Source organism: Phaethon lepturus, unplaced genomic scaffold (genome assembly GCF_000687285.1).
Source record: "Phaethon lepturus isolate BGI_N335 unplaced genomic scaffold, ASM68728v1 scaffold21096, whole genome shotgun sequence".
Lineage (NCBI taxonomy): Eukaryota > Metazoa > Chordata > Aves > Phaethontiformes > Phaethontidae > Phaethon > Phaethon lepturus.
The window spans coordinates 1-12865 of NW_010544402.1; the positions used below are offsets into that span (position 1 = coordinate 1).

Sequence of the window (12865 nt, forward strand, 5' to 3'; positions counted from 1 at the left end):
GGCTGGCCTCGGCGTGCCCCTTAGCGGGACATGAAGGCTGTGCTGCCGAAGGGACCGCAACAGCACATCAGGGTGGGCACCCAGACGGGCGTGACACCCTGGTGGGGAGCAGGCAGCCACGTCTCTGGGGCTACTCCGCCTTGGTCTTTGCACTCAAACTAGCGATTCCCCTGAGAGCCTCTTCCCAAGAGCCCCAGATGCTCCGTGCCAGGCTGAAGACCCCCTCCGCAGCATGACACTCTTTGCAGCTTGGTCCTGATCTAACAGGGGACAATGCTGTCTTGTCACCCCTAGGGACACTTTTGTTACTGACATGGATTTCAGCAAATCCCTAGAAAACTGCAGCCACCTGCCCTCACTGCCTCATGCTCCTTTCCTTTGTGCAAACATATAGGACATGGCACGCTCACGCCTACCCATCAAAACGTGCCTCCCATTGGCACCCCCATCCCCCGGGATGTATTCTGCTAGCTGCTTTCCACCGTCTTCCTGGCCCGGGGCCACCACAGCTGCTGCCATCCAGCATCTCCTGTGACGAGTCCTCAGGCGCCAAGCGGACGGCTCTTATCCAATGAAGCCTGTGCCCTTGGGTGCCAGGCTGGCCATGCTCACACAGGCAAGCTCCAGCCCGTGGACTCCTGCACAGGGACTGTCACCAGGTAGCTGGAAGGCACGTAGCCCCTCTGGCCGTTCACATCCACCAGGCTCCACTCCTTGCTCCCCTTCTTGTCATGCGGCTCCAGCACCACCACGGGCTGCCCTGCCTGGAGGCTCACCTCTTGCGGACTCCTGGCTGCGAAGGAGAAGCCAGCGACCACCTGCAAAAGGCAGGCGAAGGAGGGAGGAAGCCCTTGCTAGACGTGAGAGTCAAAGCAAGAAAGGGCATACATTGCAGGGCAGGTCCTAGAGGGGACATGGAAGTTGTTTCCAAGAGGGCAGCACAGTATTGCCATCGATGAAGGGTTACTGGGGACCCCACCAAGCACAGTTCTGTGACTGTCCACCTCAGGTCCCAGCAGGGCAGACACCAGCCTTGCAGGCACTTGATCAGGGGCTGTGGCACTCCCCTGCTAGGCACATGGCTGCACGTGTATGACTACACGTGTGCTGGAAAAGCAGGTCCACCTTCCCACCCACATGCTACGCACGCAGGGACCAGCATGGAGCTGGTGGGGTTACTAGCAATGGCCCTGGGGGGTGTCCCCCATGCTCACCTGGAAAGCTGGGGTGAAGGTGGCCATCTGGGGCCTGGGAGCTTCAGGTGATGCATACGAATGTCGCCTTCTCTCTGTGCTGCTCTCCAGGGCTGGCATCAGCATCCCGGGCTGTTGGCTTTGTACTGGGCAATAGGGCTGGAGTTTTCCAGCAGGCACAAACCCTCGGGGACCTGAAGGACATGCACACACACAGGTGATGGGGCCCTGCTGCCTGGCACATGTAGGACTGGTTGGAGGACAGAAGAATGACAGCTTGGCTGTTGCCTGGCATGGCACAGCAGCCCTGTTCAAACTGGTCCATCACTAGGGGACATCCAGCAGCAACCCCCCCCAGAAAAGGGTTTCAAGATGTTTCTGCATGCACGGAATTCTCCTTTCCCAGCCATGATGAGCCACAAGTGCTCCCTCATGGGGAAACCTGAACTTTACAGCTAACGGCTATGGGTGCAGCTGGCAAAGCAGAGGTAGGTTTGGGCTGAGCAAACCCTGGAAGGGAGGACCCGGGAGACAATGGCCCGCTGTTTCATCCAAGATGAGGAAGTGGTTTGGGTTTGGTTTCTGACCCTGGTGCTGAGGCAGGGAGAGGCTCCCCGTAGTGCCCACAGTACCTCCAGCATCCACCAGCCATCTGCTCCTGTTCCCCTTAGTGTCCACACTTTGCAGCAGAGCTACAATCTGTCCCCTTTGCAAGGTCAGGTCCAAGTCTCTGCTGCCACTGATGTTGCTTGTCACTTGGTAAAGTCTGTCTGGGCCGTGCTTGCTCACAAGGGAAAGGACCTTCCGCTCCTCGGCAGGGTTCAGAGGCTGCTGGGGAGCAAGAGACACAGGAGCACTTGAGGAGACAGGCAGGAGACTGAGGGCCTCCATGTACATGTGCTCTCCTTTCTGCAGGATCACAGCCCAGTGAGAGGTCAGAGGAGAAACTCCTTCACAGTATTTGCTCTAGCTCATGGTTTGGAGATGAGTGTCCAGAACCAGAAGAACTGAGACTGTTGCATCCCTGGTTATTCCCAGCCAGCTGCTGAGGGCTTGCAAGAAATACTGTGGCTGTGGCAACCTCCTGTGCAACTTTCTGAGCCAACCTCCCCCCCAAGGAAATGTTCTGCACTGGGAAGCCACAGTCCTACCTCTTCATCTTGCTGGCCTGAGACACCCCCTTCCCAGCTCCTACCTGTGCCATAGGGCTTGGTGTGACCGTCTCAAACGTCTCGCAGAATATACGGAGCTGAGTGCCAGACTGTTGCAAGGTGTCTTCCACCACCTTCCAGAAACTGGGCAGAGGCATGTGGCCATGGGGCATCTGTGAAGACAGACCCTGAGATCAGAGAGGGCCCTGGGGAGGCTAAGAGCTGTGGGTAGGGTCAAAAGAAAAGGAGGAGGAAAGAAAAGAGGTGTGGAAGCAAGAGAACAGACTTTGTCACTAAGGATGCACCTTGCATCTAGGATGTGGTTCCCTTTGGCAAGGAGAGCTGCTGCTCTCTGGCTTTGAGCCACCTGCCCTGGGTGGCTCACGCACGTGGCTCTTGGGCCATACCCAGCCCACCGCAGCAGTCCCTGGGTCCTGCTGTCCTGCCCCAAGCCCACAGTCTGTCCCACCTGACTGAAAAGGGAGGCTGGTGGATGTAGCTCCAGGGTAGATGTCTGCAGGATAAACATCCCAGACTGAGCAAGGGGAATCCACCCTCATGACTAGGTACGTACGAGTAGTGCCTCAGAGGGTACGTCTATGGGGCCACATCTTGTTCTCATCTTGGTCATGGGTCAGGCCAGGGCCATGCCCTACCCCAGGGCTCCGGACTGGCTGGACCCACCACGTTTGCAAGTGTCAGGCTCAGAGAGTGCCGTGCAGCGAGGGGTCCTGGGAGATACCTCCCAGGGGATGGAGGTTCGAGGGACCTTCATTCCTCAGGCCACAGGCTGTCCTTCTCCTCGCCTTCCCAGGACAGAGCTCTCTGGAGCTCAGTTAACACTGATCCCTCAATGAATTATCAGTGGTGTCCTCAAAGAGCAGGACAGTTCCTGGCAGTTGAAGAGGAGACAATTTGGCTTTCTCCAGCTGAAGGGGAGGAGAGATCACTTAAAAATGCTAGACAGGGAGCTGTGTGTCTGAAAGGGCAGGCTTGGGCTACAGCAAATCTTCAGTGCCCTGACATCCAAGTGATGTCCCAAGCCTGAAGGAGTCAGGTCTGGTTCAGCATGTGCGCCGGTTTGGGCACACACGCCAAGGGGCCACTCTCACCTGCTCTAGCTCCTTTTCTGCCTGGTGCAGGACCTGGGCCGCCAAGTCCTGTTGCAGGGCACTGAGGGAGCACAGTATCTGCCCCAGGAGCTGCAGAGCCACCTGGTTGAACCGCGGGAGCTCGGCCACGAGCAGCGCATTGATGGCGAGGTAGGTGTTCATGGCTGCCTCCTCATCGTACGTCACACTTCCCATCTCGTTCTTTCGCTCCTGGATCTCCTCATAGTCCAGCAGCTTGTCCAGGCGCTTCTTGACCAGCTGTTGTGGCCCCACCAGCATGTCCGAGAGGCTGCAGAGGGGGGGGCCACACGCCTGCCAGCCCAGCCTGTCCAGTCGTCGCTTCTGTGGGGTGAGAGAACCCAAACCTCCACGTGAGCCCCCCAGACAGGCCCAGCTGTCTGCATGGGGCACTGTCTTACACAGGAGAAAAGGTTTGGGGACCTGTTGAAGGGCTTGTGTGGAGCAGGGAGCATCTGAGGCACCCTTCCTTGAAGGTACATAGGATGCCAACCAAAGCAAACCCTTGGTAGAGAGCTGTCGTGCATGCCACGATTCAAAACTTGTGCTCCATGCAAATGATCAGGTAGGACCCTCACGCACAAGGTACCATGGGCCAAGGGGTGCTGCAGTGACTGTCCCATGCAGGTCACAGTGTCCTGGATTGATGGAGCCTCTCAGCCCAGGGTCTGTGCAGTCATCCCACATAGCTACCCTCCCTCCCCGTGCTGGTGCTCCCTGGGGATGCCGGCATCCAGGTGTGGGGTTCGGGTTGTCCTGCCACACTCTTCACTGCTCTCAAACCCTCCCTGACTGCATTCATGGTGGCAGCCACCACCCAAAAGGGAACCCTGAAGAACCAAGCAGGGGTGGTGGAAGGAGACAGATGGAGGGCTCTTGGGCTCCCAAAGGTGAGTACAGATGCCCACAAGGCGTGGGCAGGTTGGACTGAGGTGAGACAAGGTGGCAAACACCTTGTGTGAGTCAAATAAACAGTACGCCTGCTTTCCCACCAACCTGTCTCCGCTGCAGCCCTGCCTGCATGGCTGGCCATGAACATGTCAGGGCCTTGAAGGCAAGAACAGTCTTTAATGGCCCAGACCAGCCTCACCTGGGGCCTCCACCCACACCCCTGCCCACAGCTCATTTAAGGGACTTCAGCTGCTACTTGAGTATTGCTGTGGGTAAGCTTATTTCTGCCTCTGTCTCCTGGGTGGACCTTGGACCTCTGCTGTAGGTAGCTCAGCTTCTGGATGGACCCCTCAGATAGACATTGCAGCTTTCTCTTCGGATCTGGATGGACTTAAGAGCTGTGTTGTAGCCCTGTCTCACTTTTGTTTCCTGGATGGACCCTGGAGCTTGTTCTCCACTTCAGTGCCTCGGACTGCTGATGGATCCCGTTACCTGTCCCTTCATGTTCAGGCCCCAGGGGACTGTGCCTGTTGGTGAGGACACTGCCTGCTCTGGGGTCCCCCTCAGCTCTTGGCTGCCGTGCCCTGGAGCCAGCCCCTGCTGCGCCCTGGCAGAAGCTGTGAGAGCAATGCTTGGCTGTGACCCTGAAGGAGATACACAGGGAAGGAGCACTCACAAACTCTGGGAAAACAGTGCCATGGAGGTACTCCGCAAAGCAGCGGTACTGCTGGGCTGGTCCCTCGTCAATCTGCAGCTCACGCTTGTGTGGGGTGGGCAACAGGAAAAAAAAGAGAGAGCCATCAGACCTGACCTGCAGAAGCTGGCCAACACCAGCTAACCCATCTGTAACCCACCCCTGTGTTCCCAAAGACATGCCAATGTCCCAGCCTGGGTGTTCTGTGCTAGCAGCCCAGTGGGACTGATGCTCTGGGCTACTCTTGCCTGCAAGCCAGGGAACTTGCTTAGGTGTTGGCAAACCTCTCCCCTTGAGCGGGGGTCATGCGCTGGCTTGCAAAAGCAATCCTACCCCAGCAAGGTGGCCAAGGCTGCCCTGTGGCCCCAGGCAGCCTGCCCCAGCTTGATGCTGCCTGGTGCTTTGGCACTTGGGTTTGGTGCTCCAGTAGCTCCAAGGGGTTTCTTGTATTTGTACAAAATCTTCCCCCCACCTCTGCATGGAGAGTGAGACTGGTGGGAAAGGAAAGCAGCTAGGGATGCATTGGGTGGAGACCCTCCTCTGCTTTGAGAGGCTTTGCTCTAATGTTAACTCTGTGGGCAGCAGCCTCTTTCCTGCCTGGAGGCAGATTTTGATGCACAACCTCTAGACCCAGTGAAGGGAGGACTGAGCTCCCAGAGCCCCAGCCTGCTGCTGGTGCCAAGGGAAGCCTGGCCTCCTGCTCCTCCTGGGCTTGGTTTCGCTGGCCCTTGGAGCACTGCGCCTGCAGTCAGTCCTGGAGCAGCAGGAGCTCTGTCTGATTCTCATAAACCATGGCTGCCATGGGCCTCTCAGAGTGCCATGATCTCTGTCCTCTATCCTGTCTTTTTGCTTGTGGTCATGTTTAGGAGACCCTTCCTTTGTAGTCTTCCCTTGCCACAGGAGGGACTGGAGACAGAAATATAAAAGGGGAAAAGGATTGACCCTTTGAGCAGAAGGCAGCAGCTCTGAGATCTGTGTGCTTTTCCTCAACCCTACAGGGGCTCTTACACAAGCAGAGGTGGCTGTGATAATCTTGTATGCATCAAGATTTTCCTCTCCTTGTGGTGCGGGCACTGATACAGACAAGATACACAAGAGGGAACGGCCAGCCAGCATGAAGAAAGGCTGGGCTGCCTATGCCTTTTGAGAACACATCTTCACCAGCTCCTCAGGATGTCTTTGAGAAGCTTTCAGAGGGAGAGAGACAGGGCATGCATGCAGCCCCATCTTCCCCCACCAGCAGCTCCTCTGAAGCTGCATCCAAGCCCCAGGATGACCCCTAACCACAGCTTATCTAGGCTGCCCAGCCTATTTGCAGACACTTGGTGTCCTGGCTGAAGCCAAGAAGCTGGCTTACAGAGATGCAGCTCACAGAGGGGCAGCGTCAGGCAGGTCCCCACAAACAGTCATACCCTGTGTCCCTAGCTGATGCCACATCTCCCTGTCATACAGATTGCCATCCTCATGTTTTCTATTCCAATCCTATTTACCCACTCTTTGGGCTACAGGGAGTCTTTCTGTCCCCCTTTCCTCCTTCCCAATCCTATATGGGGAGCCCTTGTCAATATTTTCATGACAAGGTCTTTCCAGCCCTTGAATTGCTGTTTACTGAACCCTCTGCCATCTCCTGAGATTTTCGTGATAATATAGTGCCCGGAGATTTCAAGTTTTGCCATTGCTCATACTTTCATTTCCCTCAGATGCCTCAAGGGATTTCCATGAGAAAATCACAGCAGCTACTCAGCTGGGTCATCTCAGAAGAGACACTTCCCTGATTTGGGAATGCTTCTGGCTTTCATCTGTTATGCAAGAATTCCCAGGCTGAACAACACTCAGTTTTCTCAGCTATTTAATACCCTGAAATAATGATCAGTTCAAGGACTGATTATTCTCAAACGACACCCAGCTCAGATTGTGTCAAGGAAGCCTTGACTTTGTTCCAAGCTCTGCTGGACCTGAGTGATCCTTGCAAGCCTCTGGCACAACATCTTCAGCTGAGAGATGCAAGTCGTTGAACATCCCCAACAAACCCGGTTTCCATAGCACTTGAAAGTATTCTGCAACTCCAAAAAACAGGTCCTGAGGCCTGGATAGGGCCAACCCACTGCAAGTTATCAGGGTTTTACCTCTAAATGGCCCAGGTAGGATGCCACATTCTCCTTCAGCACAGCCACGCTGGACACCATGTACTGGAACTTCTCCTCCAGGTCGTCGTACTCCCTGTCCTCCATCTGCAAGGCAAGGGGCAGCTTATCCCCAGCACGGGTAGGCCAGGCAATGCCTTGGGCAGGGCTGATGCCCCTCACTGGGTGCTAATGTAAAAAGCACCCAGGCACCTGCCTCAAGCTCACAGTGCTGGGGGACAGGCAGGGGAGGCCCTGAGAGGCTCCAGGAGTCTGAAAAGGGCCAAGATCTAGGGTGCTTGGGATGCATGTGGAAACAGGGCTTTCGGTTTGGTTGTGCTGCTGGGGAACACCAGGGCATCCTTCCTTTTGCTGGGATGCCGGAGGATCCTGTGGGTCCTCTGGGGGCCAAAACGTTCCCCTGCAGCACTCTGAGGCAGGGAGCAAGGTGTGTACCTGCATCCCTGCTACCTTGCTGATCCTTGGGATTGGCGACCAGGAGCCACCCTTTAGCTGCTGGAAAATGGGACTGTGGCTCATGTGACAGCACGGGCCACTGGGTGTCAGCATTGGCCACCTCGGCTCCGCTCTCCCAGTCCTGCTGGCGAGGCGTCTCGAGAGGCAGCGGAAAGCCCCAGAAACGACCCAGGGAGAGAGAGGCAGTGGGACCCCAGGCAGAGAGAGGCGGTGGGTCCGCAGGCGGTGGGGTGTCGGCTGCCCACCTTGGCCACGATGCCGGCCTCATGCATGAAGAGTCGGCTCAGCCGCGTGGTCTTCTTGGCAATGGAGTGCGTGTTGAGGCGCGCGAAGCGGTCCCGCAGCGTCAGGTGCTCGGCCTTGTTGTATTTGGTTGCTGCCTCGGGTGGGGGCACACAAGGCAGGAGGAAAAAAGATCAGAAGAGGAAACTTTGGGGCAGCATCCTCAGCAGCCTGAGCGGGCAACGCGGGTGAGCAGCGCCGGGGCCCGGAGCTGACAAGTTGTGATCGACAGGATAAGCACAACCCACACCAAAGAAGGGCAGCCTGGGGGAAAGTACTATGAAAACCAAAAAGAAGAGCAAGCTCCCATTTGTGGGGAGCTTGATTTCTCCTATCCCAAGGGCAGGACTGTTCCTCCCCATTCCCCAGCTCCAGGAATGCAGACAGACTGGGTTTGTCTCAGCCCCTTGCCATGCCACCCTGCTCCTGCAGCCTTCAGGTCTTGCCCAGAGTGGCATTTGCAGGACCAGAGCAGTGCCGGGAGCTGCCTGCACCATGCCAGGAGCTGCCTGCACCGTGCCAGGAGTTGCCTGCACAAGTCTGTGTCTCCACCAGGCGGGACGGGTGGAGGGCAGGAGAACTTTGAACTGATTTAAGTGGGAATTAGTGCAACACCAAGGGGAGACAACTGGGGCTGGGATGGGGCTTCCCAGACGCCATGCCCCCGCCTGTGCCATGCCCACCCTGCCCGCTCACCTACTTCTCTGCGCCGTTTGTACTCGTTGATGTTGGCGTTGACCCGGGCCATGGCACGGACGGCTGCCTGCAGGGCCGGGTAGGCACTGCTGCTGGTGGGGGTGTTCTCCAGGATCTTCCCCAGCAGCAGCGGGTATTTGGTGACCCTCTGCACCGGCATCACCAGGAAGAAGCTGAGGTCTGATGCACCTGTGTGAGGCCTGACAGAGAGGGGACTCGCTCGAGGTTGGTGTTGGCGTTGACCCGGGCCATGGCACGGACGGCTGCCTGCAGGGCCGGGTAGGCACTGCTGCTGGTGGGGGTGTTCTCCAGGATCTTCCCCAGCAGCAGCGGGTATTTGGTGACCCTCTGCACCGGCATCACCAGGAAGAAGCTGAGGTCTGATGCACCTGTGTGAGGCCTGACAGAGAGGGGACTCGCTCGAGGTTGGCGTGGAGGGCTGCCCTCCTGCTCTGCCACTCCCCCCAGCTTCCTCTGCGAGCTTTTTGGGGAGTAAACAGCTGCAGGGGAGCTTTGCTGCCTTGGACCCACGGGGGACCTGTGCCTAGCAGCCATGAGGGGTTTCTGGCGGTGAACCCCTGCTCCCTGCCAGCTGTGGGGCCGTCCCCCAGCGCTGGCAGAGGGATGCCGTCCCCGCCACCCCCAAAGGCCGTGCCAGCCCCGGGCGGACGCCCTGAACAGTGCTGCGCTTGTCTAGCTGGGAGGCACGGGATCGGCGCTTGTTCGGGGGCAACGGGGAGGGGGGTGTGGGAAAAGTGCAGGCAGGCTGCAGGCAGGACTCCCCTTCTACCCGCACGCAAGGCATTGCTCGTTAGGGAGTCACATTGCCTGTGCCCTGAAACAGAGCGCAGCAAATCCCAGCAGCTCCTCCCCTGCCGCTCCTGCTTCTCCTGGCACCAACAGTGCGTGTGACCCCCTCAGAGTTTCGGAGGGGTTCGGCAGGTCCCCTGGGGCCAGCCCATCTCTCTGGTCAAGCTGGGGAACACGTGCCCTCCTGTGGGCACAGCCTCTTGGGCTGTGGAGCAGGCAGGAGCTGTGGGTGCCACTCCATCCTTTGTTTTGGGGTCCACCATAAAAGACTACCAACCTGTAGTACCCCTTTTGGCAAGTGGCCCCAAGGATGCAGGACAGGCTGCCAGGAACTACACAAGGCAATGCCACAAAGAAGATGGCCATGATATTACACTCAGTCTGGTGGCACGTACTTGTGCAGGCAGCTTGTCCAGAGAAGAGAAGGGCAAGGCCAGTAGGTAAAACAGGGAGAGGGAGGTGGTGGCCTCAGCAGCAGGTACGTACACTGTTGCATTCAGGGTCTCCAAGATCTCCTCCTGCAGCCTGGGGTCCTTGTGGTAGCTCTCCACCAGTAGGAGGGCATGCTCGTAGCTGGCACAGTAGATCTTGTAGACAGTCTCCATCTCCTCCTTGAACTCCTGGAACAGGGCGCCTGGGGAAGGAAAGCAAGGCTGGAAAGGATGGTCCTTTTCCTGTGGCCTCAGAGAAAGATGGAGGTTTCTCCCCAGCCTGCTGGAAGGGTGAAGCCAGCAGAGTAGTGCCAGCCAAACATGCCAGGGCAGTGCTTTGCACCCCGGGCACCTCCGCTAGGCTGGGCCTGATCCTTCCCACTACCTCACTTTCTGCAGGCTGGGCAGGTCTGCCTTGCCCCTGTGGGCTGAGCATGGGTGGCTGCCTGTGAAGGGCAGCGTGCTGGCAGCAGCGCTTCCTGGAGCCGAGAGAGGGGCAGGAGGTATCAGGGCGGGTGGGCTGGGGGCTGCACCCAGGCACAGCTCCGGGCAGCGGCACTGCCAGCACCAGCAAAGGCATGGGTGGGTGCAGGTCAGCTCTGGGCACTGCACCACTTACTGATGCAGAGCAGCTGCTCGTGCTCCTGGGTGGCCGTGGCCTCAAGACCCTTCAGGAACCGTTTGGAGACATGGAGGATGTCATCGGTGTTAGAGAAGAGTCCTTCCAGGTCAAGATCAGGCAGCTGAAGGGAACAAAGACACCCCAGGGTAAGACAAATACATGAGACAGAGGTGGATCGTGTGTTCTGGAGGTACTCACGCTCTCCTGAGCACTCGTGTCCTTCCAGCTACCACATGGGGATGTGACACCCAAGGAGCTGGAGCGATGTTCTGTTTCAGGAGGCACTGAGGATGCTGAGACCTGGCTGTGCTCCCGAGCGGGACAGTGAGGCCTTTTCAATGTTACAGATGTGGGGTTAAAGCTATAGGACAGCTGTACTGGGTCAGACCCTATGTCCATCCAACCTAAGACCCTGGCTGATTGGGGGGAGCCCAGGAAGGTGGAAGATGGGCACACAGTGACCTCCCTGTAGTGATTTGGGTATCTCTCAGTTCTTGACACATTCACCCTGCAGTCCCCAGCCCCTGGGTGGGGGGGTGTACCCCCTCTCACCTGCTTCTTCTGGAGGTGTGCCCGGATGTCCAAGATGCAGAGCTGGATGTTGTGGACATAGCTGGCCTCAGTGGTGATGAGCTCCTCCACAGCGAGCCGCTGGCTCAGCTCCATCCTGTCACAGGGCATCACCTCCTCGTAGATGGCCTCTTCGGTCTCGGCTGCGTCCTCAGCACTGGGCTCTGCCCTGTGGGCACTCTCCATGTCGGCGTGATACTCTGCAGGGGGTGGCAGGGGGTTAGGGACAGGCTGTGGCAAGGGAAGCCCTGGGACCAGAGCTCTGGTGCCCAACCAGCTCAGTGCCCATGCGCCCTTCCCTGTGCTGGGGCCACCCCACAGCACTTCCCCAGGGACGCTCAAGCCATCTGCATTTACAAGCAAGGTGCAGATGACACTCCAAATCCATAAAAACATCAAGCACTGCAAGCCAGCAGCGGGCTGGCAGCGGGGGGCAGACACCCACACGTGGCAGGCAGGGGCTTGCCGCACGCGTGCCCGAAGTCCAGAGACCGTGTGCAGGGCCAGGGCGCAGGCAAGGGGAGCCCCAGATGCAGGAAGGGGCCCGGCAGCACTCACCCAGCGCTGGGGCTGCTCAGGGGCTGGTCCCCGAGGGCAGAGCGGGGTTTGCCACCTCTGCTCCCGCTCTGCACTGCCAGGGCTAGCCGTTCCCTCCCTGCCTGGGCTGTTGGTGCCTGGCACGTCGCCTGGCGTTCAAGAGTCCTATTCAAAGTACAAAGAGTGTTTTTACAGTGCTTGAACAAGAGACATTTCTGTGGTGGGGGAGCTGGTTTAAAAGGCATGGGAAGAGAAGTGGGTCAAGCTGCAGGCACCTCTGTCAGAGGCGCTTGCAGCCGCTGGTGCACAATGCCTGTGCCCTGCCCAGCACAGCCCGCACCCCTCTCCTCTCTGCCTGTGGAGAGCCTGAAAAATTGGAGCTGATTCATGCCGTTTCCTTCTCAGGAAATATCCTCTGCTCTAACCGCTGCCAAGGAGAATGGAGCAGCTCCCAAAGCATCACAGATAGTGCTTGGTCCCAGGCAGGAGGCCTTGAGAGAGACACAGGGCGCAGCCCGCGCCAGTGTGGCGCACAGCTTGGCTGGATCCAGACCCCAGCCGGGAGGAGGGACGCTGCCAGGCAGCCTGCCCGTGGAGGCTGCGGAGGAGGTGAAGAGCGAAGGCAGTGCAAAGTGGCTTGGCAGAATAAAAGCGAGATGGCACAAGCAGTGGCACAGGGAGGGCGGTTCTGCATCTGCCCTCCGCTGTCTGCCCAGCCGACCTCCACGCGCGACCGTCAGCTGGACCATGACGTGCCAGGCGCCTGCTTCGGAGGCTGCGGCCCTGGGCACCTGCGGTTGCAGCAGGGAGAGGGGCTGGCAGGACAGCCTGAGCCTCCACTGGGGAAGGGTCTGGCTAACAAGTGGGTGATGCAGTTGTGAGCATTGGGCAGGGTGAATGTCCCCTCCCGGCACATGCCCACGGCTGTGCTGGAGGAGAGCTGGGCTTGGCACAGCAAGCAAACACCTGTGGGAAGGTATGGGACCTCTGCCTGCCTTACAGGGGCACGTTACCCTGCCAGCTGTCATCCCTGCCCTCTGCGGATTTGGCTGCCGCCTCTGCCTGTGGCATGGTATCGGCTGCTACGGGACATGGGGAGTAGGAGACACTTTCCTGTGCCCCTCTGGGTGCTTCTGAGGTGCCCAGGCAGAAGGATGCCCATCAAGGACAGTTGGATAAGCCCAATGTCCTCTGCCCGGAGGTGACAGCAAAATCCTTGCTCGGAGGAAGGGCTGCAGTGGGGGCAGGTAGAAAGCTG

At 58.3% G+C, this 12865-nt stretch overlaps 1 protein-coding gene across 1 annotated transcript; it reads right to left on the bottom strand.

Moving 5' to 3' along the window:
- Window positions 1–608: 608 nt before the first annotated feature.
- On the bottom strand, window positions 609–11256 carry ARHGEF37 (Rho guanine nucleotide exchange factor (GEF) 37). Its single transcript, XM_010288675.1, has 12 exons — window positions 11053–11256; window positions 10498–10621; window positions 9934–10081; window positions 8638–8837; window positions 7905–8035; window positions 7186–7290; window positions 5042–5176; window positions 3457–3798; window positions 2389–2517; window positions 1826–2021; window positions 1215–1387; window positions 609–818 (listed from the first exon to the last, which is right to left on the bottom strand). Exons 1-12 carry the CDS (start codon window positions 11254–11256, stop codon window positions 609–611), a joined length of 2097 nt encoding a protein of 698 aa, XP_010286977.1.
- Window positions 11257–12865: the final 1609 nt, after the last annotated feature.